Below are 26,625 nucleotides of genomic sequence, written 5' to 3' on the forward strand. Positions count from 1 at the left end.
TTACAATCTTCAATAAGAAATTTCCAAGAGAAGAAAATCTGGACATAAAATTCTTTAACACTGTCAAATCCTAAAATGCTATGCACTTGGTAGAACAGTCACAATTCTCAAGTAATGCCATGTCATGACAATACCAGAAAAATATCAACAGTAATAAAAATGACTCAGCAAAAAGTAATAGTGGTGACAAGGTAATAGCTAACATTTAATAAAAAAACCTGTCAAATTTAGGAGGTATTATTTTCATTCCATATTAAGAGTAAATAAAGCTGGGTATGATTTGTGTGAGATGACGTAGCTGGTATGTGCTGGAGCTAGAATTTTAAATCAAACAATGTGGATACAGTCTGTCCCCAGGCCACACCCCTTTCTTAACCACAACGCTTCACTCCATAAACTGGTAAGGTAAGGTAAAACCAACAACAGTATCTTTGAAACTAACTTTGTTTTTCTTAATTTTTAATAATAACTTTTGCCCCATTAGATGTTTTGAATCTGAAAAGAAAAACAAGTCCTGGTAGCCAGGTAGAGGAAATTGGACAGATATTAAATAAAGTATAAACTTTGTCCTTCTAGTAAAAAAAAAAGTCCTGAAATAATTATGTAAACATTCTCTTTAGGGTTAATAACTGCTTCAAACAGCTTTAAACAGAGGGCACTTATTTTGTCTGTTTCGTGAATAACCAGTCCCTGACTACCTACGGCAACAGAGGGGAGCAGCCTCAGTACAGACAACTGAAGACGCTGGTTATTTAACTCCTTTAAGTAAAGACAAGGCAGAGTATCCTTGATGGACAGGGAAGGACCATGGTTTTTGAAAGAGGCCTAGCAGATTAACGTAACCAGTATACAACACTTGTGATCCTCAAACTGGAGTAGTTGACGAACGGCATGGTTTTTTTTTTTAATCCTACAACAATCAGTTTAAAAAAAAAAGCAATTATTCCATTTACTGATTGTGATATCAAACGTTTCTCTCTCAAAAAGAAGAGTCGAAAGACTGCATGCTTTTTCATTGTACATTTTAAACTGGCTCCGATTTACCCTGATGATCCACTTGCTTATAAACAGCATGCGAAAGTCTTTTTAAAAACAAGTATATTTTTGACACAAGGAATTCCCTAGAAATCTTTGAAGTCTTTAGGTGTTCAAGTTGTTAAGTGGAAGATGGCCAGCCCTATCACCCAACAAGTATTTCCTGAAGAGCTTCTGAGGCTCCAGATGAGACAAGAAGGGAGGCAACCACCTGAGCCTAAAACGCCCCGCACACCTTAGGGCTCGTCTCAAATGGCAGGAGCACAAATGTCACGCAGCCTTTAACTCCCGCCATAAGCTAGAACTCCCCAAAGCATTAAACCCAGCACCCAACTACCCATCTCATTATGAGAGCTAGAGAATCAAGGGGCAGGGGCGGGGATATAGGGAGACAACATGGATTCTTGTTTTCTTAAATCAAGCCATCGTGTATAAGAACCACCACAAAAAGTGAAGACATCTTAATGTTCTTGATCACTATAAGGTTCTAGAATATACAAATTCAAGAGTACAGTATATATTCCACCTTACAATGCAATTAGAGAGGGAAATTTTAAGTGAGCTCTTACATGTTACTAAACATAAATAGTTAAGTCTAAAATAAAGAATAGATGAAACATAAAAACATCTGGCCAGGTTCATTTTTAGATAACTCCTCCCACACATAAGCCAAACAAAAATACACATTACCTACAAGTTATAGATCTTAAACAACTCAAACCTTGAAATCCTTAGATGCTTCTAGTCCTTCAGAGTGAAGAGCTGTTTAGCGAAGAGCATAAAAGAACAGTGTTCACTCTGTAAACAAGTTAATACATCTTATGCCTTAAACACGTTAATTATCTTTCAAAAACAAACAAAAAACCAGGACTAATATGTGGTCAACATAATAAAAAGGTATTCAATAACCATTAAGACAGAAACTTGGATGTAAATTCCTTCTAAAGGTGGTTAAAAAAGCCAGACTCAATCTGTACAAGCACAAAGTATTAGAAGTTTTACGTGTGAGAATGAAAACTTTTTGACAATTTCATTAATGAAATGTAAACAATCTAATTGGTATTAAATGGAAACAGATTATATACACACACTCATACACACATATCAAAGGATATGTATATTTATGATGCATTGACACGGGGTTAAACTTTTCTTTTAAATGTCCTTCTTGAGATGTCATTAGGAAAATGTACTCTTAGAAGGTAATTGGGAGTATCCATAATAAAAACAAAAATTCTACTCTTGGGCTACATTTACCAGGACTTGAGTTCTTTACTACAGTACTTCACTGCTTTTGTTATTTTAATATGCACTGTGAAGGCAGGGAGGGTAAGAATATATCAAGTCCCAAACATATTTTGGCCCAGGTGTTTAGCCTACAATGCACGTGTATTTTGAGAAATGCTGCAAGCAACAATCACTTGCCAAAAAGTAGTTATAATAATTAACCTTTTGTACCAGGTGAAGGTGGGTGGGCAGAGTCTTGAAAGTCTTTAAAATTTTTCCTAAGACTTTAGGGTGTCCCTGGGTGGGTGTCCCTGGTGGCTCAGCTGGTAATCTGCCTGCAATTCAGGAGACCTTGGGTTCAATGCCTGGGTCTGCAAGATCCCCTGAAGAAAGGAATGGCTACCCACTCTTTCTTCTTGCCTGGAGAATTCCACGATAGAGGAGCCTGGTGGGCTACAGTCCATGGGAACTCGAAGAGCCAGACACAACTGAGTGACTAATATACTATGTGGATGTGGACTAGTTACTTCTGGTCCAATTTGTTTTCTGGAGGAGGCTAAAGCTTGAGAGGTGATATTTCATTACTAAACCACATATACACAGATACATTAACAAGGAAACAACAAAGAATGTGTGATATACTGTTCAACACAAGTTTTAAAGATACCAAGATTTCTGAATCAAAATAAAAAACTCATGTAAAGGACTGTATTTTTGATGCTCATTCATTATAAATAAATATGAAGTATTAACAATAAAATAGAATCACACTGTAACATGACACCCAAACACTGGGGCTGGCTGTCACTCGTTACACTGCTGGTCTGTTAAATAGGAAATAGCCGTTGTCCACTGTATTTCCTACAGAAAAGTCAGAAGATAGCCGAGTTTTGTAATTTATGTTAAAGGAATAATCTGAAATCATAAATATAATTCTCAGTGTACTTACTTGAGATCATATATTCAATGCACAGCATAAGTTATGCTTTTAAAAGATGGACTCCCAAGAAGTTGCTACATGCCAAAGAATATCTGCCTTACGTATTTCAGAAGTTAAAAAAAGTATTTGACTTTTTAAAATATGAGGTTAAAAATATATTCGTGAACCTGAAAAAATATGGTCCTGCTTAATTACACATCTCTTGCAAAATAGTGTCAATCTTAAAGCTGTGTGGTTCCTCTGACATTACCTAATTCAAAAGCTTCATTTGACACATTAAGCAGGACCAAAAAGGGCTCTGCCCCACTGCTATACCCAGCTGCTGCTGCTAAGTCGCTTCAGTCGTGTCCAGACTCTGTGCGACCCCACAGATGGCAGCCCACCAGGCTACCCCGTCCCCGGGATTCTCCAGGCAAGAACACTGGAGTGGGTTGCCATTTCCTTCTCCAATGCATGAAAGTGAAAAGTGAAAGTGAAGTTGCTCAGTTGTGTCCAACTCTTAGCGACCCCATGGACTGCAGCCCACCAGGCTCCTCCGTCCATGGGATTTTCCAGGCAAGAGTTCAGGGATCTCGCTTCTCATCTCTTCCCAGTACGGCACTGCTGGCTGTGTCCTCTTGGTCCCGCACGTTTCTTCCCCTTAGCGTGAACACCGTCCCTGTAAGCAGTCTTGATGTCACCTCTTTCCCCTTTTCTTTCACTTTCTCTCCAGGTCTCATTTCCCTTTCATGTCTCTCTTCATTAATCACTCACTTCTTCTCTTCCCTCACCCTAGGAGCATTCTTAAACATATTTAATAAAATGTAACTAATTTTGCCAATCAGTGTAATTTGTAAATAGTCCAGTTATTTAGAATTTTAATCGTAACTCTTTTCCTCTTTACTTTTACTATTTTCACCATTCATTCTAAAGCCAACACAATTCAGCAGACATCGGATAATTTGAAAACACTTTTAAACAGTATCAAGAAAGATACCAATCAAATCTGAGACTTGGGACACTGATTCTACTCATGTTTGCATCTGTATTTTATCATCTTGGAGATAACCAGGAAATCAAAATATTAAAACACATTATTTTATCAAAAAATCAAGCTATAAAGTTTGAGTCTGCAGCTCAGCTCTTTTACTCACTCTGTGACCTATTTATTACCCATCATCATACAATCAGAACTGCAAAATCTTATTTGTCAATGTATGAGTCAATTAAATGAAGAAACGATAAAAGAAAATCTCACCCCCAATGGTACTCTCTTGAAATTCATGAAACTGGCCCTTCACAAAACGAAGCACAAGGCTTGATTTGCCAACAGCAGACTCTCCCAGAAGTACTAGTTTGAACTGGCATATTTTATTTCCAGTATTTGGCCCGTTGGGTCTTGTTGCTCCTCGATTAGCCATGTCCAAATTTGAAAGAAGTCCCTAATTTCAGTTTCTTAAATGAACTTCCAGGACGCAAGGTGTCAATTCTTTTCTTTCTGGAGGTAAAGAAACCTGTTTAAAAAAAAAACAAATATGAAGTAATTAAAAATACAAATCAGCATAACAAAGCAAACCTCATATTATCACTTTAAAATTTTGCCTGTAACACAGCAATACATGACAATTATAGCCTCTACTGGACACTGTCATTTACTTTAATTCACTGCCTTGATTAATAAGTAAAGGTATGAGCTTTGAGCCTAAAATCATTCTGTAATTTTTAAGGCTCTGTAAACATTTTAAACCTAACCTTTACTAAAGACTCAACTTTGTGCCAGATGGTTTTAATTACTTAACATAGCCACTCAACAATCCTGTAATGTTACCTATTTCAATCCTTAAAAAATAAGGAAACAGGCATAGAAAGGTTAGGTGACTTGACTGAGGTCACACAGTTACTGTGACAGAGCTTCAACAGAGCTGAGTTTCAACCCATGCAAACTGAAAGGTGACTAGTTCTGGTTCTGGAACTAGATTACTTAGGTTAAAACGGTTTTGAGTAAAATTAAGTCAATTAAGGGAAAAATCTTAGAGCTTAAAACAGTTAAGTTCAATAAAAGTCAGCCATTATTATTTGAAGGCTCCTTTTAAATGGCACATGCTTTTTATTTAATGGTAACGGGAGCAATATTTTAAGTAGATCTATGTCTGGTGGCTAAAGGATTTAATACTGTATTCTCACGTTCTCAAATACATCATTCGTGCAAGTGTTAACCGCGGTTCTCCGTATGGTGAGTGAATTAGTGTCTTATTTACTTATACTCTTGTAGTTTTGGGGCTAACAATTAAACGTGTCATTATTTTCTATTTAACACACTAACAAAAAACTAGCCTAAAGCACAACTTCTAAGTCTTCTTTTATTATTTAATAATGATAATTCTCAAAGATATTAGCAAACTTTTAAAATATTATTTTCCAAGCTACTCACAAATCAATTGTAGTAGCTTTCTCCTACTTTTAATCAAAATCTGACCATGTGCTTAATAACATTAAATATGATTCTCCTTTTCAAGTCACTGTTAGATTTCATTTAGGTACCTCTTAAGAAATTTGTCTTGCCCATGAAATGAGTTTATACAAGAATCTCTCTTAACAATGAACTCATTAATAAACGTATCTATGAGACCATACATCAAGACAATAAAATCACCTCTACTTTATCTAAACGGCAGCACTGAAGACCTCTTATCTTTCAGTAATACATATTGTACCTAAAATATTTACAAATGAAATAATAGATCTGAGTTGCTCCCAAACAATGGGGGTATAAACAAAACAAGATAACTGAAGCTAGTTGATGGGTTCATTATACTATTCTTCCTACTTCTGCATAAAGAATTTTCTGTGATTAAAAAAATGCTCCAATCTCACATCTATCCTCCCACCACTCCCAAACACACTCCATTTGGGGATCTAATTCGATACAGCTATACTAATTTCTGCTGGAGCAACTGCTTTCATTTCAAACTCTTTACTCCAGAATATCCAGTTTTCATAACTGCTGTGAGAAGAGAATATACACGTAAAATATTTCTGATACAGTGGTCAACACACAGCAGCGACTGAAAACAGGCAATTACAGAGCCCCTTTGATGGAATGACGACCGAACATCAAGAGAATGCAAGTAAACTGAAAGTGCACCAACAGACTTCACGTATCACACAACGCAACTGAGACACCTCCAGCTTTACCTACAGAACAGCAAACTGAATCACTCATCAAGGACAACATGCTCTGAATTCCTACAGTCCTGCCTAAACTTCAGGGAAAACATCAGATGCTCATTAAAGGGGGAAAAAAGAGATTTAGCTTTGGTTATAGTTCCAAGGACCTCAAACAAAAACATTAACTAAATCTAATTATGAATACAGTTAGCATTACATTAAGGTTAAAAGCTATATTTTGTAATATTCATTTGTATTCATTACAAACTTTTGTTTCCCAAAACCAAAGATTTTGCAGAAAATGCATTTTAAATCTTTTGAAAATAACTGCTATTCTGTAGTTAAAGTCCTTCTGGGTACTCTCTGATCAAAACTGAATTCATGACAGCAGCTAACATTTACTAGGCATTTATTTTATGCCAATCACCATTCCACGAATTAGGCTTACAGCAACCCTAAGAAGCTCTTACGATCCCCGTTTTAAATTAAGAATCAAGTTTCTGAACTGCCCGGAATTATCGCAGTTGTGTCCATGTGGGTTTTTTCCCCCACTAGTTATGTGAAAGGCAACTGATTGGACACTTAGGCTCCACTTCAGCAAAAAACAAAAACCAAGTATGTGAATTATGACGTTCAGAGCTTAAAAAGTCTGCAAGTCTTCAGAGAATAGCCAGTTTGCAGGGAGGCGAACAGCAGAGCACGCTCAAAGGGCTCTACCGTCTGAGGGCTTCGGCGGCCTAGCTGTGTCGGGCTGCTTTCAAGCCGCACTTACCTTCCAGAGCTGAGACAAGAGCCCCTAGACAGCCGGGCTCCCCGGGCCGCCGCCTCCCTCCATTACCCGGCTCGGGGAGCCGGGGTGGGCGGAGCTCCCCGAATTCACACCTGCCAGAGGCCCAGGTTCCTCTTCGGGGAACACCTGAACCACCGGCAGCAGCTCCGACCGGCCAACAGGCAGGCCCGCCGGCCCGCGCGCATCCCTCCCCTCTCCTCCCCGAACCCAGCCCGACTCCGGCCGCGGACCCCTACCCGGCTGCCGGGACGGGGCAGCGGCGCCGCGGCCTCCGGGCCGCTCTCGGGGCGCCATCTTGAGAAGGGAACTGGGTGACACCCGCCGCTCCCTCGGCCGGCCCCCAAACCCTGGCCTCCGGGACCCCTTCAGGGGGCCACCGCGGCCGCCGGGCGAGACGCCTCTTCCGGCGGCTTTCCGGTCCCGGGCCCCGGCGCGAGCAGGAAGGCTGGGGGCCCCTGTGACCCCAGACCCGCGGACCACTCGGGCTCTGACCCGCTTCGCGGGCGGAAGGCTGGCGGGGCTACCTGGGCTCGCAGCGCGCGGACCTGTGGCGCTGAAGCTCCGGCTGCAGGTTCCAGACGCAGCCCAGGCAGGGCCTGAAGCAGCAGCGGCGGCGGCGCGTCCTCGAGTCGCTCCGCTCCCCTCAGACTGGACGGTGCGGGGATCGCGCCGCGGTGCCGCCCCCGTCGGGCTCCGTCCCCGCCTCTCCGCTCCGCCTTCCCCTTTCCTTTCTCCTCCTCCTCCGCCGCCGCCGCCGCCCGGCGCTCGAGCTCCCACTGATTCTTCCTCCTCCTCCCTCCTCCCCTCAGGCCTGCCGCCGGCTCCTCCGCGAACCAAAACACAAACACTCCAGTCCCAGCGCGAGAGCCACTTCCGCCGCCGGGCGCCGGCCTCGCCGCCACGTCGCCGCACGTAGCGAGGAGCGCCCCTCCGTCACTTCCGCCGTCGCCCGCCCGCTCGCTCCGTCCGCGCCCCCGCCCGCGCTCAGAGCCCTCCCTGGCGGGGCGGAGCCTCTGGGTCACGTGATCCCGCCCGCCGCGGGGCGGCTCCAGCCGCGGGCCACCTCCCACCCCCGGAGGCCCCTGCGCGCGAGGCCATTGTTGTTCGGCTGGATGCTTAGGCCTCCTTTGGTCCGTGGGCCGGGAACGGCGGGGAGCGCCTGTTTAGCTGCCCTGCTTTCGAGGGCACCTTGGAGAGCTCGGGCCGAAGTAGGGCGCGGTGTCCCCTGTCCCTTACCCTGCAGCACCGACTCTGCTAGGTCGGCAGACTTTTCTGGCAGAGAGAGCCTCCTGACGCGCGTCTTTGCGGGTGGATGGGTGGGTGAAGGCTGGTGAGGGGCATTTACTCCGGGGAGGAGGGTGTGACCCAGAGGTGTCTTCTTAGGCGGGGAGGTCTTCCATAATAACCTGCTTTCCCGAGAGTTTTACCAGTTTTTAGTGGAGAAGGGCACGTTATGAAATAATAGGTAGCTTTTACGGAGAATTCCCTGTCATGGGTTACTGTCTGTACTAAATTCTAAACAGGAATTAATCCATTTTTCTTCCTGCGCTAGGAGGCTTTAACTCTGAGACTAGCATGGTTGTCCGACTTCTGCTTTGGAATATGACCTCCACGGAGTGGTCTCGCTGCTGTCTAGCACAGTGACTGACAGCCTCAAGTCTCCAGTCATGTTTGTGGAATTCATGAATGTGCCCTGCCTGTTTAACTGGTAAAGAATTCGAGGCACGGAGATTGTGTAACTTGTCCAGAATCACGGCGGAGTAGGTGCTGAAATCGTCTTTAAATTGCAGACTGGCTCAGAGCCTGAGTTCTTAAGCACAGTTCCATTAAATAACCCAAGACATGCATCAGCTTCCTTTGCAGGAAGTTAGAGAACTAACATGTTTGCCAGGAGGGAAGGGATAGGGAGTTTGGAATGGACATGTGCACGCTGCTATATTTTAAACGCACAACCAGCAAGCACCTGCTGTGTAGGGCAGGGAGCTCTGCTCAATGTGAGATGGCAGCCCCGCTGGGAGGGGAGTTCGGAGGCGAGGGCGTGTTCACCATTGAGTCCTCTCAGGCTTTTTGAAACGCCAGGGACTGTAACCTGCCAGGCTTCTCTGTCCATGGAATGTTCCAGGCAAGGAGACTGGAGTAGGTTGCCATTTCCTTCTCCAGGGCCTCTTCCGGACCCAGGGATCAAATACGAGTTTCTTGCGTCTCCTGCATTGGCAGGTGGATTCTTCACCACTGTGACGCCTGAGAAGCCCCTCTGGGGAGAATGAATACACAAGTATGTATGGCTGAGTCCCACTTGAAACTATCGCCAACATTGTTAATTGGCTGTACTCCAGTATAAAATAAAAAGTTAAAAAAAATTGTTTCACTACAATCTCAGACAGTCTGGGCATCTGAAACCAAAACAAAAATCCTTTTGGAATTTGGTAGAGTGTTAAATCGATTTTTCCTCAGGATGAGGGTTGTTTTTTTTTTCAGTTTGCTGTTTATTATTTATAGCCCTGTTGTGAGGACATCAGTATTGACTGTCTGACAGCTGGGATTACGGACAAATCTTTCTTCAGTGCCACCTGTATTCTGGAATTGGTAGTTTAGGGTCAGGATATGCATGATGTAAGCATTCTATTATAAAATGTGTTGTACTTGACAGATACAGAACACCCTTATGTATTGATTTATAAGGAAAATAAGATGAAAGTATTTTTAAATAAAAGTTCAAGTCACTCATGTTCCAAAGTTGGCGCCACTGTCTTCATTTTTATGCCATCCACACGTATCACAGTTTTATGTTGTCATTAGTTTGTTCTTGGGAATCAAAAGTCAAATGATTTATGTTGAAAAGCCTAACTCCTGTGTTCTGACTACTTAGTTCTTTTTCCAGTTCTTTTTCCTAGAGGTAGTGTTGTTTGTTTTTGCAAAGTTACTGTTATATTCAATTCTATATATTTTCTCCATTTTATGCAATCTAAAACATATCAGATTCTCTGCGATATACTTTTTATTTTTCTCTTTATTACTGTCCAAGTTATCTATTGTTCAGAAACAAATGACTCCAAAGCTTAGTCATTTAAAAAATTATTGTCTCTTGGTTCTGGGGGTTGAGTGGGCTTAGGTGATTTTCTTATGTGATGGCGGGGGGTCAGTCCTGGGGCTCGCGTCACCTCAGCATGTCTGGGAGCTCAGCTCGGGCTGTCGGCCAGAATACCTGCCTATGGCCTGCCTCCTGGTTTTGGTTTCCTCACAGCATGTTGCTGGGTTCAAGCATGAATGTCCCCAAGATACCAGGCAGAGGCTGGGTGGCTTTTTATGACCTACCCCCAGAATTTCACAGAGATAGTAGTGATGCTCAAGTCACAGACTTGTACAGATTTGAGGAAAGAAAGCCAGTGTCATGTTTTAACAAGAATATGCATGAAATCTTGTGGCCATCTTGGAAAATACACTGAGTTTTCTAATCATTTTATGAAAAGTGTCCTCATTTTTCTTGGCTATATCAGCAGTCTATTGAATGAAACATCAATAGTTTTATCAATTCTAGTTTCAGATTTGCACAGTTTCATATTTTGGGGTGTTAGTGCTGCAGTGCTGGATAAAGCACAAATTGGAATCAAGATTGCCGGAAGTATCAATAACCTCAGGTAAGCAGATGACACGACCCACACAGCAGAAAGTGAAGAGGAACTAAAGAGCCTCTTGATGAAAATCAAAGAGGGGAGTGAAAAAGTTGGGTTAAAGCTCAACGTTCAAAAAACTAAGATCATGGCATCTGATCCCATCACTTCATGGCAAATAGATGGGGAAACAGTGACTGATTTTATTTTCTTGGGCTCCAAAATCACTGAGGATGGTGACAGCAGCCATGAAAGCAAAAGACACTTGCTTCTTGGAAGCTCCTTGGAAGAAAATCTAATACCTAGGCAGTGTATTAAAAAGCAGACATCGCTTTGCTGACAGGTCCCTATAGTCAAAGCTATGGTTTTTCCAGCAGTCATGTACGGATGTGAGTTGGACCATAAAAAAGGCTGAGTGCCAAAGAATCGATGCTTTTGAACTGTGGTGTTGGAGAAGACTCTTGAGAGTCCCTTGGACTGCAAGGAGATCCAACCAGTCCATTCTGAAGGAGATCAGCCCTGAATATTCATTGGAAGGACTGATACTGAAGCTGAAGCTCCAATACTCTGGCCACCTGATGGGAAGAGCTGACTCACTGGAAAAGACCCTGATGCTGGGGAAGATTGAAGGCAGGAGGAGAAGGGGCAGCAGAGGATGAGATGGTTGGGTGGCATCACCAACTCGATGGACATGGGCTTGAGCAAGCTCTGGCAAGTGATGGAGGACAGGGTAGCCTGTGTGCTGCAGTGACGGGTTCACACAGAGCCAGACACGACTGAATAACTGAACAACAGCAAAGTGCTGCAGTGAATAATTTAATTCATAAGTCATTTTTCATGTATTTCTGTAACAAGTTTCTCCAAGTTGATTGCTGTTAAAAGTTACATACTTTGTAATTCTGATACATTTTTCCACACTGCCCTCCAACCAGCAATGCACGAAATGTCTGTTACCCTATTTCACTAACTCGAGGTAGTGTCATACTTGTAGATCTTTGCCATTCTTACATACATTGATCTCTGCATTTTTTGGTGTACATTTTTTCACATAATAGGGGTGAAGTCAATCATTGTTTACATTTTCTGTGAACTATAACCATGGTATTATATAGAATCATTTGCAGTAATCATACTATTGTATTTGTTTCATTTATTAATGATAATATCTCTGTATTGTATTCATATTTATTTTAGAGATCCCCTGGAGTAGGAAATGGTAACTCACCCCAATATTCTTGCCTAGAACATTCCATGGACAGAGGAGCCTGGCGGGCTACAGTCCATGAAGTCACAGAGTCGGAAACGACTGAGTGACTAAGCATGCACACACGCACTCGTGTATTTGGGCTAAGGTACCCTGTGGGTGCTCAGGCAGCATTTTGCAGTGAAGGTCATTTGAATCCTTGAGCAGCCAGTCTTTCAGATCAGCTCCCCAGTTACTAACCCTGAGAGCATTATGTGTCATATGTAAATGGTGTCTGTGGCACTTTATCCCCAGAGGTGGTTCCAATACGGTGTGTTAGTCATGGTGATACCTGTTGAACAGTCCTGGGAAGAATCAGGAAATAGGATATGTCATATTAATTTTGGCAAATCAACAGTATGTCCAAAACGAGAGCTCTGCATCCCAAACGTGATTCTGCTTGATGACTGGTATTCACAGCCTCTCAGTCACCTAGACCTGAAAAAGTAGAATCATTTTCAGCTCTTCATGTCCATTCTATCAGCCAAAATTCTCTAATCCCCAAATCTGAGCTATATTCCCAAAGCCTGGGCCATGAAAGTATTCATATAAACTGGAGTTAATGCATACGCCTGCCTTTTCAATCCACTCCTACTCAGAAATATTCAGTTGCTACACAGAGTTTAGCAAAGTTCTTCAACTCTGGTCCCAGCCCATGTTTCTTTCATTCTAAGCGGCCCCTCCTCCCAATACTTGCCTTGTGCCCCAATCGTACCATCTGCTCTGCGATCGCCATTTTTCATTTTGGCATCTTTGATCACTTTTTTCTCTGCGTCTGGAATATCATGCCCTCTCATCACTCAGGTCTCACCTTGGCCAGGTTGCAGGCTCCTTTGGATGGCATCTGAGGATTCTTCTACTGGAGCGATCTTATTCCTGTAATTTCATGGTACTTTACTCTCTATAATAGTTCTGATATCTGTCTGCATTTTATTTTACAGTTAGAAAGTGTCTGCCTAGACTTTCCTCCTTAGGCTTTCATTCCCATTAGGATTTTAAGGTTCTTAGGGCCAGGACCATAATTTATTCATGATTTCAATTCCTCGCAGAGGAACTTTGAAACAACAGGGACCACCAAAATATTTGTGAACTTAATTACTTTTTTTTGGCAGTGCCACATGGCTTGTGGGATCTTAGTTCCCCAACCAGAAATCAAACCCGGCCCTTGGCAGTGAGAGCACCAAGTCCTAACCACTGGACCACCAAGGAGCTCCTGAGTTTAATTACGTTTGGACTGGGGAACATCTGACTTAAGAAGACCTCGCAGGCAATACGTGGATGCCGAAATTTATTCATTGTTAAGAACTCCCCATCGTTGTTCTAGGCTATTGCTTCCTTATTCATTTCTTTTTACTGATTTTGTCTATTAATTCACCTCCTTCATGAGGGAATTTCCTGGCAGTCTGATCATTCAGTTCAGTTCAGTTCAGTTGCTCAGTCGTGTCCGACTCTTTGTGACCCCATGAATCGCAGCACGCCAGGCCTCCTTGTCCATCACCATCTCCCGGAGTTCACTCAAACTCATCATGTCCATTGAGTCAGTGATGCCATCCAGCCATCTCATCCTCTGTCGTCCCTTTTCCTCCTGCCCCCAATCCTTCCCAGCATCAGAGTCTTTTCCAATAAGTCAACTCTTCGCATAAGATGGCCAAAGTACTGGAGTTTCAGCTTTAGCATCATTCCTTCCAAAGAACACCCAGGGTTGATCTACTTTAGAATGGACTGGTTGGATCTCCTTGCAGTCCAAGGGACTCTCAAGTCTTCTCCAACACCACAGTTCAAAAGCATCAATTCTTCGGCGCTCAGCTTTCTTCACAGTCCAACTCTCACATCCATACATGACCACTGGAAAAACCCTAGCCTTGACTAGACGGACCTTTGTTGGCAAAGTAATGTCTCTGCTTTTCAATATGCTATCTAGGTTGGCCATAACTTTTCTTCCAAGGAGTAAGCATTAGAACTCCTCGTTTTCACTACTGGGGCCCATGTTCAATGTTCTGGGAACTAAGACCAGCAAGCCACAGGCCATGGCCAAAAAAAAAAACAACACCTCACTTCATTCATGAATACATTCCCTAGTATTTTATAGTTTAGCCATAATGTTTGCCTGGGGAAGTGCTGCTCAGTGGCTGGCACTTCTAAGGTGCAGTGGTAATCTGGGAGAGCTGGGAATGCCACACTAAGGCTTTGCCCTCGTACTACCACTCACAATATGCTGTGTGTGTTTCCTAACCCAGGATACCTGAGGAGGACAGATAATTGGATACATTTTTGTATTAAATGTAAGATCCTACCAGTTGATAACATTTCTCAAGGAAGCTACAAAATGGATAGAGCCTAAATACAGTCATACAGAACTCAGCACGGCGTTCGAGGGCTGCCTTTGCCCCCAAACCTCTAAACACGGACTGGAGAACTCCCAGTACCTTGCGTCTCTAAACCATCCACAACATTCCATGTCTTCTTCCTTCCCCTCCAGGAAATCTGTCTTCCCTTGATCGTGTAGCTGAAGAATGACTCTTTGCATAGATAGTGAGGAATGATAACGTTTGCTTTTAACTGGGACAGTTTGGAGAAAAAAAACGAAAGGTAATTCTGACAGAAGGCATTGCAGGCCTGGTGGCAAGGCAGTGAGAAAAAAGTGGGAACCTGAGCTGCTCAGGCTTCAAAAGCTCGTGTGTCTGCAGGGCACCTGCAGCCTCAGCTCAGTGTCACCCGCCAGGGGGTTGCTGAACCTGCTGATTCTAAAGGGGCTTCCCTCCACAGCACAGTGTTCCATTTTCTCCATAACACTCTTCACTCATCTTGTGAAATGACCTCATTCATTGGTTTACTTGGTGGTTATCTATCCCTTATTGTGGTTGTTTAGTTGAAAAGCTGTGTTCGACTCCTTTGGGACCCCGTGGACTGTAGCACACCAGGCTCCTCTGTCCATGGGATTTCCCAGGCAAGAATACTAGAGTGGGTTGCCATTTCCTTCTCCAGAGGATCTTCCTGACCCAAGGATCGAACCCAGGACTCTTGAATTGTGGGCAGATTCTTGCCAGCAGAGCCACCAGGGAAGCCCCCAGTATATGTAGAACATGACAAATATTCAAATACGCATTCATTAAAACTTGAAAGAGTTTAAAGAAAATCCCATATGTAAGTTTGAGTTTGCCACATTATTTTTAAAATCCAATATTCGGGGCTTCGCTGGTGGTCCAGTGGTTGGGAGTCCATCTGCCATCGCAGATGACACCAGATTCGATCCCTGGTCCAGGAAGATCCTACATGCCTCTGGGAGGCTAAGCCTGAGCCACAACTACTGAGCCCTGGAGCCTGTGCTCTGCAACAAGAGAAGCCCTTCCAATGAGAAGCCCTCGCATCGCCACTGGAGAGTAGCCCCACTCACTGCACCTGGAGAGATGCCACACACGACGGAGACCCAGTGCAGCCAAAGATCACTAAATAAATTTAAAAATCCATCATGCATTATTGTATAACTCATTCCAAGCTTTAATATATTTACTTGAAATACTCTTTAAAGTACAGTTATTGAAGTGTAAGTCACACTTTTAAGATGGTCCTTACCACAGCTGCCAAACGTAACTTCACAGATTTTTTTTAAAGGAGTTCTTAAGCACTGAGAGAACTACATGCAGTTCGCAGGTACTTTCACAAGCCAGGACGTAAAACAGGCGCTCTCCACCAGAGAGAGGGCTGTTCATTCCTTGAACAGGCCCTGTCGACAGTGAAGTCAACAGGCCCGCAGCGGGGAGGAGACCCCTGGCTGAACCCACCCTGAGGGGACCGCCTTGTGAGAAGTTGGGCATCATGTGCTCTAGAGCCCAGAACCACATATTTCAAGTAATTTTCTTGCCCTCCAGTCTTCTAAAGAGGGGTGGAAGGAGAGGGTAAGAGAGGAGGCAAGGATAAGGGAGAAAGAATGAGGAGAGATAGGGGAGAGGAGGGAAGAGAAGGGCGTGGCTCGCGCACAGAGCTGCGCTCCAAGCCCCGCCCCCGTTTCCCAGGTAACCGGGTAAACAGACCTTGTCTCCTCTTCTGCGAACCCCGCTAGGTGTTGAACGGGCAGGGACCCAGGGTGGAGATGTGCTCTTTTCTGAGAGTGCCGTCCCCCAAAGGGTTGGAGCCCTCCAAGGGGTTAGGAGCTCCCCTCCAGCCCGGTACAGCTTACCCCTCAGAGATGAGTGCCCTTGGACCGGGAATGACGGTGTCTGGGAGGAAATCTCCCCTGAGCATGGAGGTGGGACTCGCCCCGGAAGGAAAGGATGACTTAGAAGAGAGGAGAGTCTTCATGGGAACAACATCTCCCACGGAGCTGGGGCTCAGAGTGGGCTTAAGAAAAGATTTCCCATGTAGTAAGACATATGAGGAGAGGATGGCATCACCAGAAATAAGATCTCCATCAAGCAAGGGGCTTGAACTGAGATTGAAAAGACAGAATATTTCTAGGACCGTCATGGATGGGAGTAATTTAGGAGTCCACAGAGTCTCAGCCTCACAGGAAACAAAACCTCCTCTGAGTGCGTTGCCCGGAAGAGTGGGTTTAGAAAAGGAGCGTTTTCTGGCAGGGTATTGTCCAGGAAGGGTAACACAGCCTCCACTGGGCCAGGGGTGTGAAAGTCCACAGGCTTCAGGGGGCAGGAGATGTCCTGTGACTGGTGACCCTGAAGGGTTCGGGGCGTCAGTGAGCAAGCTACCGGCTTTGGGGATGGAGTGTAGAGGGGAACTGGGAGGAGAGTCCGCCTGTGTGGTGATGAAGCCCAGCGCAGAGACAGAGCCTCCTGTGGAGGTGGACGTGGGGCTCACCCGCCCGGAGGAGCCGGCTGAAATGGAGTCTCCAGAGCCCCAGATGGGCTTGGTGATGGAACCTCCTGCATGGCAGTTGGCCCAACAACCTGAGCAGCAAAGGGAAGCCGAGAACACTGAACCAGGAGTAGAACCTCCAGATCGCATCAGACCCATATACTCTGGGAAAGTTTTTGATCGGATGCCTTGCTGGCCAAGTGTAAGTTTTTTTCCTAACACTTTCCCCCTTTCTTCTTTGACTTACATTCCATCCCTCAGTCTGCACCTTCTCAATCTTCTTTCTCCAGTACATGTTGTATCCTAGTATTCACGTAGCTTTTTTCAGAAACATTTTTCTTTTTCCATTCATTATTCTGTGACTTATTTGTTCTTTCAGTTGAGACTTGTGACCATTATGCTGGGTCCAGGGCACTAACAAATGAAAAGCACGTGGTCCCTACCCTGTGGGTTTAGGTTGTCACTCCAATGATGAAGACGATAACTAAACAAATATTATGTAGATATCTATATGAATAGAAAACAAATGTGATTCTTCCTTAATAGAGGTTCACTGTAAACATGGAGCTCAATGGAAAATTTGGACAGTTTTGTTTGGAGGAGATGGCAAAGTCTTTACAGAGCTAGTAGTACTGGAGCTTATTTAGAAAGGGGACTTCCTTGGCCGTCCAGTGGTTAAGACTGTGACCCCAGTGCAGGGGTCATGGGTTCAATCCCAGGTTGGAGAATTAAGATCCTGCATGGACTGTAAGGAGATCAAACCAGTCCATCCTAAAGGAAATCAGTCCTGAATATTCATTGGAAGGACTGATGCTGAAGCTGAAACTCCAATACTTTGGCCGCCTGATGCGAAGAACTGACTCATTTGAAAAGACCCTGATGCTGGGAAAGATAGAAGGTGGGAGGAGAAGGTGACTACAAAGGATGAGATGGTTGGATGGCATCACTAACTCAATGGACATGAGTTTGAGTAAACTCCAGGAGTTGGTGATGGACAGGGAAGCTGGGCATGCTGCAGTCCGTGGGGTCACAGTTGGACATGACTGAGTGCCTGAACTGAGTCCTTAAAAAAATGTGTCAGTATTTGTCAGTTGGGAAAAAGGGTTGAGGCACCTTGAGCCAAGAACGGCATACAGCATGGCCAAAACTTCTTGAGTCGGGAGATATAAGCAATTCTGTTTAGCCAGCATAGCGGTAGGAGATGAAGAAGAAATCGAAAGGTCCACAACGCAGGAGTAGAACACGTGGGGAGAGAGCAATGGTGGGTCTTCACGAGGGAGGAAATAAAGACAGTTTGCTTTTTGTAAAGATATATGTGTTATCAATAATAATGGTGGACTGGGAGGGAAAGATATTGGATAGTTAGGCTATTTCAAGGTAATGATGGCCTGAAAGTAATGCGGAGTTAGAAAGAATGGATGGGAAAGAGCCATTCTGAGAAGCTTTCAGGAGACGGTATTGTTAAGAATTGCCATCCAGTTGTGGATCTATGTGGTGAAAGACAGGGAAGTTGATGGACAACTTAGGAGTTTCTCTGTTGATAATGAGACATCTTCCGGTTTGGTGGCCCATGAGTATCTGGTGAACACCTGGAGCTTGCAGTCCTGAGTGTGAGACATCTGGAGGGTGCCAGATGAAACAGCCAGGGAGACAGCTGGAGCCCTGGGTGGGGGTAGGACGAGAAGGTCTGGGCAGGAACCTTGGGGAACCTGTGAGACTGTCAGAAGAAGGAATGTCAGCTAGGTAATTGTTTTATTTTCTTATTTTTTAAACATTTTGGCCTTGCCGTGTGGCATGTGGGATCTTAGTTCCCCTACCAGGGATGGAACCTGCCCCTCCAGTGGAAGCGTGGGGTCTTAACCACCGAATCACCAGAGGTGTCCCAACTGCATGAGTTCTTGAGGACAAGGATTTTCTCATATTTATCGCATAGCTTCATGGCATATCACAATGCCCAGCTTATAGTGGCCATTCAGTAAATATATGTTTGATAAATAGGAGGAGGGCTGGATGAGTGAGTGGGATAGAAGGAAAAGACAAGTTGAAGAGGGTGGTATTGAGGAACAGAAAGGGAGCACCCTTAAAATGTTCGCGGAATAAAGGAGAGATAGGAGAACACAGTTTCGCTGAACTGGTCACAGGGATTCTGCAGAATTTTCTCTTTCTGCATCTGCAGACTTCTGTTCCCCTTGGGGCTCAGGGCGTTCTTTTGCCTCGGACCCCTTTACTCTCTGGTTCCCTCGCTGGGTTTCCCCAGCCACTCTCGTCTCACTTGGCCGTGCCTGCTTCTCCTTTCTGGATGGGTTCTGCAGTCTACGGCTTCAGACCTGACCTCACGTAGGAGCGGAGACCAGCTTCCGGTTTCCGATACAGGCAATTCTAAAACCCCTGCTTCCTCCTCCCTTTCACATCCTCCTTTCTAAATGTGAAAGGATAGGGACGAGAGCTTCAAGGAGAAAGTGACCAGCAGTGTTAAAAACGTCTGCGATAGGGGAAATAGAATAAAGATAAACCAGCTTTGGACATTCAGGGAACTAGTGACATTGTTAGAATTCAGATTCCAGTATACTGAAGAGTGAAATTAGAATTAGAGAAGAGTATTGTGAATTTTTTTTCCCCTGAAGAAGTGTGACAGTGAAGGGAATGGAGTAAGGATTCGTTTAGGGATACATTTGTTTAGTGGATAGGGAGGGGAGTTTGAGATAACTCCAAGGAGCTGATGAGCCTACCCTAGGTAGGCAGGAGGGAGTGAAAATGGGACCACAGGCAAGAGGAGAGATGAGTTAAGACTAGAAATGAGACTCCTTTAAAAATACACCTGTAAATATTAAAATATCCGGGGTTTCCTTGGTGGCCCAGTGGTTAAGACTTTGCCTTCCAATATAGGGGGTGTGGGTTCCATCCCTGGTCAGGGAGCTGAGATCTCACATGCCTTGTGGCCAAAAAAGCCAAAACATAAAACAGAAACAGTACTGTAACAAATCAATAAAGACTTAAAAAATGGTCCACATCAAAAAAATCTTAAAAAAATTGAAATACTTACTTTCAGTATAAAACAAAGATAATAACACGGAAAATTGAGAAAACAGGAATGGAAACACACATAAGCTCATTACCGTAACACTTGTACTGGCGGAGAAGGCAATGGCACCCACTCCAGTACTCTTACTTAGAAAATCCCATGGATGGAGGAGCCTGGTGGGCTGCAGTCCATGGGGTCGCTAAGAGTCGGACACGACTGAGCGACTTAGCAGCAGCAGCAGCGTGCCTACTGGCACTTCATTGCATTCACATTAGTCAACAGTTATTGGTGGCTTTACTATATCTACATTGCCACCCATGTTGCTTTGCAGGGATCGACTCTTTACAAGTGATGAAAATGAGGTGAATTAGATAATCTGGCCAAAGTCTTACAGCTAATAAGTGGTAACCTCAGGATTTGAAGTCACAACTTCCAATTTAAGGGTATAAGTTTTTGTGGCTTCCCTGGCAGTCCAGTGGTTAAGACTCTACCCTTCCAATGTAAGGGGTGAAGGTTCAATTCCTGGTCAGGGAACTAAGTTCCCACATGCCATGTGGCGTGGCTAGAAAAAAAGAATCTGAGTTCTATACTGTACTATACTTCCTGTAACATTTTTATCCAAATTAATTTTCATGTAGTTGTTAACAGCAAGCATTAAAACTGTCTTTATTTTCACTTATTACTATTTAATACATTTTCAGAGTTGTTACAAAGAATTTTTTAGTGATTAAAAAAAGATTTCTTTAAGTTGATATGTGATTCTTTAGCCAATTCCTTCCCTCACTTTTTGGACAAAAGATTCAGTTCGGTTCAGTTCAGTTGCTCAGTCGTGTCCGACTCTTTGCCATCCCATGAATTGCAGCATACCAGGCCTCCCTGTCCATCACCAACTCCCAGAGTTCACTCAGACTCACGTCCATCGAGTCAGTGATGCCATCCAGCCATCTCATCCTCTGTCGTCCCCTTCTCCTCCTGCCCCCAATCCCTCCCAGCATCAGAGTCTTTTCCAATGAGTTAACTCTTTGCATGAGGTGGCCAAAGTACTGGAGTTTCAGCCTTAGCATCATTCCTTCCAAAGAAATCCCAGGGTTGATCTCCTTCAGAATGGACTGGTTGGGTCTCCTTGCAGTCCAAGGGACTCTCAAGAGTCTTCTCCAACACCACAGTTCAAAAGCATCAATTCTTCGGTGCTCAGCTTTCTTCACAGTCCAACTCTCACAATCATACATGACCACTGGAAAAACCATAGCCTTGACTAGACGGACCTTTGTTGGCAAAGTAATGTCTCTGCTTTTCAATATGCTATCTAGGTTGGTCATAACTTTTCTTCCAAGAAGTAAGCGTCTTTTAATTTCATGGCTGCAGTCACCATCTGTAGTGATTTTGGAGCCCCCCAAAATAAAGTCTGACACTGTTTCCACTGTTTCCCCATCTATTTCCCATGAAGCGACGGGACCAGATGCCATGATCTTTGTTTTCTGAATATTGAGCTTTAAGCCAACTTTTTCACTCTCCACTTTCACTTTCATCAAGAGGCTTTTTAGTTCCTCTTCACTTTCTGCCATAAAGGTGGTGTCATCTGCATATCTGAGGTTATTGATATTTCTCCCAGCAATCTTGATTCCAGCTTGTGCTTCTTCCAGCCCAGCGTTTCTCATGATGTACTCTGCATATAAGTTAAATAAGCAGGGTGACAATATACAGCCTTGACATACTCCTTTTCCTATTTGGAACCAGTCTGTTGTTCCATGTCCAGTTCTAACTGTTGCTTCCTGACCTACAGGATTATTTCCCCACTGTTTTTCTGTAAAAATAGTCTATGAAATTCTTTAGGTATTATATGTCTTAGAATATTTCCTTAGGATAGAGTCTCAGGAGAAGTCAAAGGATGAATCTTTTTCTGGTTCTTATTGCCAAATCACTTCCTGTAAGATTGTACCACTGAATTTTAAAAATTAATAATGATTTGTAAGGCATTGTTTTAATTCAAATTTATTTGATTTATAACAAGACTAAAAGCTGTTTCGTATGGTTGTTTTCATTTTTTAAAAAAATCCTTACATCTGGTCATCTTGCTGAGCTCTAATTGGTCTTTATTGCTTCCTGTTTCTTTTGGATTTACTGGGCAGATGATTATATTGACGCTGTGGCCTTTCCTTCTTTGATGTTTACAATTCTCACTTTAATTTCCTATCTCACTACACTTCCTATGATCAATAATAGAATATAGAAAGTCTGTTTTCAGACTTTAATGGGAATGATTCTAATGGTTCACCATTAAGTATTATATTTGTAATATCCATCCCCAGTTTGCTAAGTATGTTTAAAAATCAGGAATAGAACTTGAGCTATGAAGAGCCTTCTCTGTATTTGTTGAAATACATCTTTTCTGAATTAGCATGGTTAATTTTATAATAGTGAACCATCTTCATATATTTGGGCTGAGCCCTACTTGGTTGTAATGTATTATTATTATTATATACTCTTGGATTTTATTTCCCAGATATTTACTAGGATTTTTGTATCAGTTTTTGTTCAGTTGCTAAGTCATGTCTGACTTTGCGACCCCATGGACTGCAGCACGCCAGGCCTCCCTGTCCATCGCCAACTCCCGGAGCTTACTCAAACCCTTGTCCATGGAGTTGGTGATGCCATCCAACCATCTCATCCTCTGGCGTCCCCTTCTCCTCCTGCCCTTAATCTTTCCCAGCATCAGGGTCTTTTCAAATGAGTCAGCTCTTTGCATCAGGTGGCTATAGTATTGGAGCTTCAGCTTCAGCATCAGTCCTTCCAATGAAAATTCAAGGTTGATTTCCTTTAGGATGGACTGGTTTGATCTCCTTGCAGTCCAGTTGGACAGAGTTTTCCTTTTTGTGTTATCTTTCTCTAAGTTTGGTGTTAAGGTAATGCTAATATGTGAAAAGGATTGGGAAGCCTTCCATATTTTCATTTTCTTTATATTTGCAACAGTTTAGATATTATGCATATTGTCTACTTCTTGTAGACTTTGTAGAACTCATGTAGCTGAAAGGAAAAGAACAGGGGATCCCCAGTGTGCTCCCCGAGGGGTGGGATGGGGAAGCATTTGATGCCCTTGAGTTCATCCAGCCTCAGAGGAGGGAGGAAGTGCACGTGGATGGGGTCAAAACCCATGTTCAAGTTTGGCAGTGAGGACAGCTCAGATGGAAAAATCTAGCTGCTGAGCCTGCTGAAACCAGCCCCTGAAGACACCTGCTTTCCATCAGGCCATTCCAGTGTCCGGGGGAGGGACTCGTCTCTGTAAGGACTCCCATCCTGTGGCAGCAGGCGAAGGTCTGCCCTGACGGATTACGAGACTCCCGGGCCCTTCTTGTCCTGAGCGACTAGTACACTGAGCTCTGAAGTACAAAGAGGAGAAAGGAAGGAACTTTACAAAGAAAAGTTTAAAAAAGACTCTGTTGTCTACAATGACTAGACAGTATGTTAGGTGCTGCTGCTGCTGCTAAGTCACTTCAGTCGTGTCCGACTTTGTGCGACCCCATAGACGGCAGCCCACCAGGCTCCCTGGGATTCTCCAAGCAAGAACACTGGAGCGGGTTGCCATTTCCTTCTCCAGTGCATGAAAGGGAAATGTGAAAGTGAAGTCGCTCAGTCATGTCCGACTCTTCGAGACCCCATGGACTGCAGCCCACCAGGCTCCTCCATCCATGGGATTTTCCAGGCAAGAGTACTGGAGTGGGGTGCCATTGCCTTCTCCTGTTAGTTGCTAGGGCTGTGCAAAGATGAGAAATGATTCAGTACCTGCTTTCAAAACACCCTTACAACCCAGGGTCTTGTGACCAACAAACCAATGATTTTACACTGTGGTAAACGTCGTGCAAAGAGATGCCTTTTTCCCTTCTTGTTCTACACTAAGAGAAAGTGAAAGTGAAAGTGAAAGTGTTACTTGCTTAGTCATGTCTGACTCTGCAATCCCTTAGTCATGTCTGACTCTGCAATCCCAGGAATTGTAGCCTGCCAGGCTCCTCTGTCCATGGAACTCTTCAGGCAAGAATACTGGAGGGGGTAGCCATGCCCTTCTCCAGGGGATCTTCCTGACCCAGAGATTGAACCTGGGTCTCACGTGTTGTAGGCAGATTCTTTACCATCTGAGCCACAAGCGGAGCCCCTGATGGCTATTCAGGGAGTGGGTAGAGGCAAAAGGGTTACCCATTTGTAAATCTTATGAGAAACTGATAATCGTGCAAACCCTGGTACTCAAAAACAAGTCACAGGGCTTCTCTGGTGGCTCAGTGGTAAAAGAGTCTGCCTGCCAATGCAGGAGACACAGGTTCAATCCCTGGTCCGGGAGGATCCCATATGCCAAGGAGCAAGTAAGCCCACGAGCCACAGCTATTGGGCCTGTGCTCTGGAGCCCGGGAACTGCAGCTACTGAGCCCACGTGCAGCAAGTACTGAAGGCCCAGCCCAGAGGCCGTTCACTGCAACGAGAGAGGCCACTGCAGTGAGAAGTCTGCACCGCAGCTAGAGAGTAACGCCTCTCACTGCACCTAGAGGAAAGCCCAGCACAGCCAAAAATAAATACATAAATAAAAAATTTTTTTTGAACTCCTAATTTTTGTCTGAATTTGCAAAGAGCCAATTTGGGCAGAATTCTCAGAAGTGGATGGTTTAATTTGCATGATGGGTTCAGGGTCTAATGGGCAGAAAGATTGATGCTCTCACCCCTCTTTTTTGATGAGATGTTCAGAGTTAGGGATAGTGATCTATGAGTAAGACAGTGATCTTGACGAAGGGAGACATGGAACCCTTGTATTAGCCTACCCTGCATTCGGAGAGTGGACGACTATGGGCTGGTGGATCTTTCACAGCTGAAAATGGTCTTGTATCAACCTTTCTGAGTTGACCTGAATCTTGGGAACCAATGACGTGAAGTGACAGGGGGACTTGGTCCCTGAAACCTGTGTTTTTGAGGGCTGACTGACAAGGTGGCCAAGTGAGGTGGCCCGGGTGTGGCAAGGACGGAGTGCAGAGCTGGTCAGCGGGCTGGGAGTTTGTTTGCACACAGAGAGCCTGAGCAGGAAGGCAAAGACAGGATGGTAGGAGCCAGGCTTCTTACTGGCAGAGAAACAAGTCACAAATACAAAAATGAGAAGGTGGAAGGAATCCTGCTGTGTGACTTGTAATTGGAGGTGTCAGTGGAAACTCATGGTATATCTGCATATCTATATCTAGATAGCTTTACATTTGTAGAGCTTTATTTATTTATAGGGCTTCCCTGGTAGCTCAGCTGGTAAAGTATCCGCCTGCAATGCAGGAGACCCTGGTTTGATTCCTGGGTTAGGAAGCTCCCCTGGAGAAACGATAGGCTACCTGCTCCAGTATTCATTAGCTTCCCCAGTGGCTCAGATGGTGAAGAATCTGCCTGCAATGTGGAAGATCTGGGTTTGATCCCTGGGTTTGGAAGATCCCCTGGAGGAGGGCATAACAACCCACTCTACTATTCTTGCCTGGAGAATCCCCATGGACAGAGGAGCCTGGTGGGCTACGGTCCATGGGGTCACAGAATCAGACATGACTGAGCAACTAACCACACACTACGGTTATATCTATATCTATGTCTATATCCTTGTCAATGTCTAAGCTAGATACATTTAATTAAATAGAATATTGTAGAACTGATATAGCTGCGAGTGTGTGGGGGAGTGCATATATCTCCCATTTCCTAACTTCATCCTCTAAGAGGATCTGGAAGTAATGTTTATCTCGTAGCAATGAGCACACCAGAACCTGGATCTTGATTTCTAAACATCATTCTCTATTAAAGGGAATCAGGACTCTGGGGGAATGAGGACTCTAGGGCTGGTGTATTATAATATGAACTTGGAACACTTTTGAGAGCCAAAAAGTAAGAAAACGCTCAAAGAATATTGCAGGTATCTCAAAGTGGTGCAGAAACAAGTCTGAAAGGGCTCCTGGAGGAGTTCCACCGAACTATTATACTTTGAGCACTCAATACCATTGCTACTGAATAAAGGGGAAGGGGGGAGGGATAACTTCGGAGTATGGAATTCAGATACACACAGTGCCAGGCATAAAACAGACAAACAAGGACCTGCTGATAGCACAGCCAACTGTAGCCAGTGCCCTGGAACAACCTATTATGGAAAACAATGAAGTGAAATTTATACATAAAAAGGAATTTATTGAAAATTTCTTTATGAATTGAACATCCATAAGCATTTTATGAATTGAAAATAGTTAATTTATATACATGAACTGAATCACTTTGCTGTAACACAATATTGTAAATCAACTACTTCAATTAAAAATTGCCATTGAATAAAATAGAAATCCATGTACTTAATACGGATATAAAAACATGAATGATTAAATAAATAGTAAGGAAAGAGAGTTTCCTTTCAGTTTAATTCCAATTAATAAATGTAGATGAAATGATGGAATTAAAAAATGACAATTTGGCAACCATCACAGTAGCAATGGTTTAGACAAGAATCATCAGCAGATGTTAGAACAGGAGGTAAAAGTTTAGGGACTTCCCTGGCGATCCAGTGGTTAAGCAGCTGCCCTTCCACTGCAGGGGTGGCCAGGTGGGGCTGGCGAGGGGGCAGGTTCGATCCCTGGTTGGGGAACTAAGACCCCACATGCCGTGTGGAGTGCCAGGTTTAGTGAGGGACTGCATATTTTCAAAGAATATTTTTTTAATTTGTAGTAGATCCACAGTGTGTTAATTTCTGCTTTATTGCAAAGTTACTCAGTTATAAATGTATGCAGTCTTCTTTATATTCTCTTCCATTGTGGG

The 26,625-nt window shown here is 44.0% G+C and overlaps 3 protein-coding genes across 13 annotated transcripts in view; 2 read left to right on the top strand and 1 right to left on the bottom strand.

Annotated features, from left to right (window-relative positions):
- The window catches only part of RAB5A (RAB5A, member RAS oncogene family), a 33,293-nt gene extending 25,504 nt beyond the window's left edge, over nucleotides 1–7,789 (bottom strand). The window contains exons 1-2 of one of the 2 annotated variants that reach the window (XM_086356729.1): nucleotides 7,685–7,789; nucleotides 4,440–4,695 (exon numbers count right to left, since the gene is read on the bottom strand). In XM_086356729.1, the coding sequence (XP_086212855.1) occupies nucleotides 4,440–4,602 (163 nt within the window). In that variant the 5' untranslated portion in view covers nucleotides 4,603–4,695; nucleotides 7,685–7,789. Of the gene's footprint in view, nucleotides 1–4,439; nucleotides 4,696–7,663 lie in introns of both variants that reach the window. The other variant, XM_086355910.1, reaches the window with a different exon arrangement.
- LOC147378834 (uncharacterized) lies at nucleotides 6,282–9,875 on the top strand. The gene is made up of 5 exons (XM_086414155.1): nucleotides 6,282–6,309; nucleotides 7,129–7,450; nucleotides 7,509–7,649; nucleotides 7,699–8,455; nucleotides 8,692–9,875. The coding sequence occupies exons 1-5, from the start codon at nucleotides 6,282–6,284 to the stop codon at nucleotides 8,743–8,745; spliced, it is 1,302 nt and encodes a 433-aa protein (XP_086270281.1). The 3' UTR covers nucleotides 8,746–9,875.
- Nucleotides 9,876–15,991: 6,116 nt separating this feature from the next.
- EFHB (EF-hand domain family member B) overlaps nucleotides 15,992–26,625 on the top strand; it is a 67,280-nt gene continuing 56,646 nt past the window's right edge. For 7 of the 10 annotated variants that reach the window (XM_086358010.1, XM_086360591.1, XM_086358889.1 and 4 more), the window contains exon 1: nucleotides 15,999–17,004. In XM_086358010.1, coding sequence (XP_086214136.1) covers nucleotides 16,084–17,004 — 921 coding nt within the window. In that variant the 5' untranslated portion in view covers nucleotides 15,999–16,083. Of the gene's footprint in view, nucleotides 17,005–26,625 lie in introns of all 10 variants that reach the window. The other 3 variants (XM_086363234.1, XM_086364795.1, XM_086363986.1) reach the window with 2 other exon arrangements.

Source organism: Bos grunniens, chromosome 1 (genome assembly GCF_055505025.1).
Source record: "Bos grunniens cultivar Pamir isolate PY7600 chromosome 1, Bosgru_T2T1.0, whole genome shotgun sequence".
NCBI classification, from domain to species: Eukaryota; Metazoa; Chordata; class Mammalia; order Artiodactyla; family Bovidae; genus Bos; species Bos grunniens.

Excerpts from the sequence above, each read along its gene's own strand:
- LOC147378834 (XM_086414155.1), top strand. The coding sequence starts at position 6,282 with ATGACGACCGAACATCAAGAGAATGCAA. Across the intron at positions 7,650-7,698 it reads ACCCGCTTCGCGGGCGGAAG|CTCCGGCTGCAGGTTCCAGA; the intron begins GCTGGCGGGGCT and ends GTGGCGCTGAAG. Across the intron at positions 8,456-8,691 it reads GCGTCTTTGCGGGTGGATGG|GAGGCTTTAACTCTGAGACT; the intron begins GTGGGTGAAGGC and ends TTCCTGCGCTAG.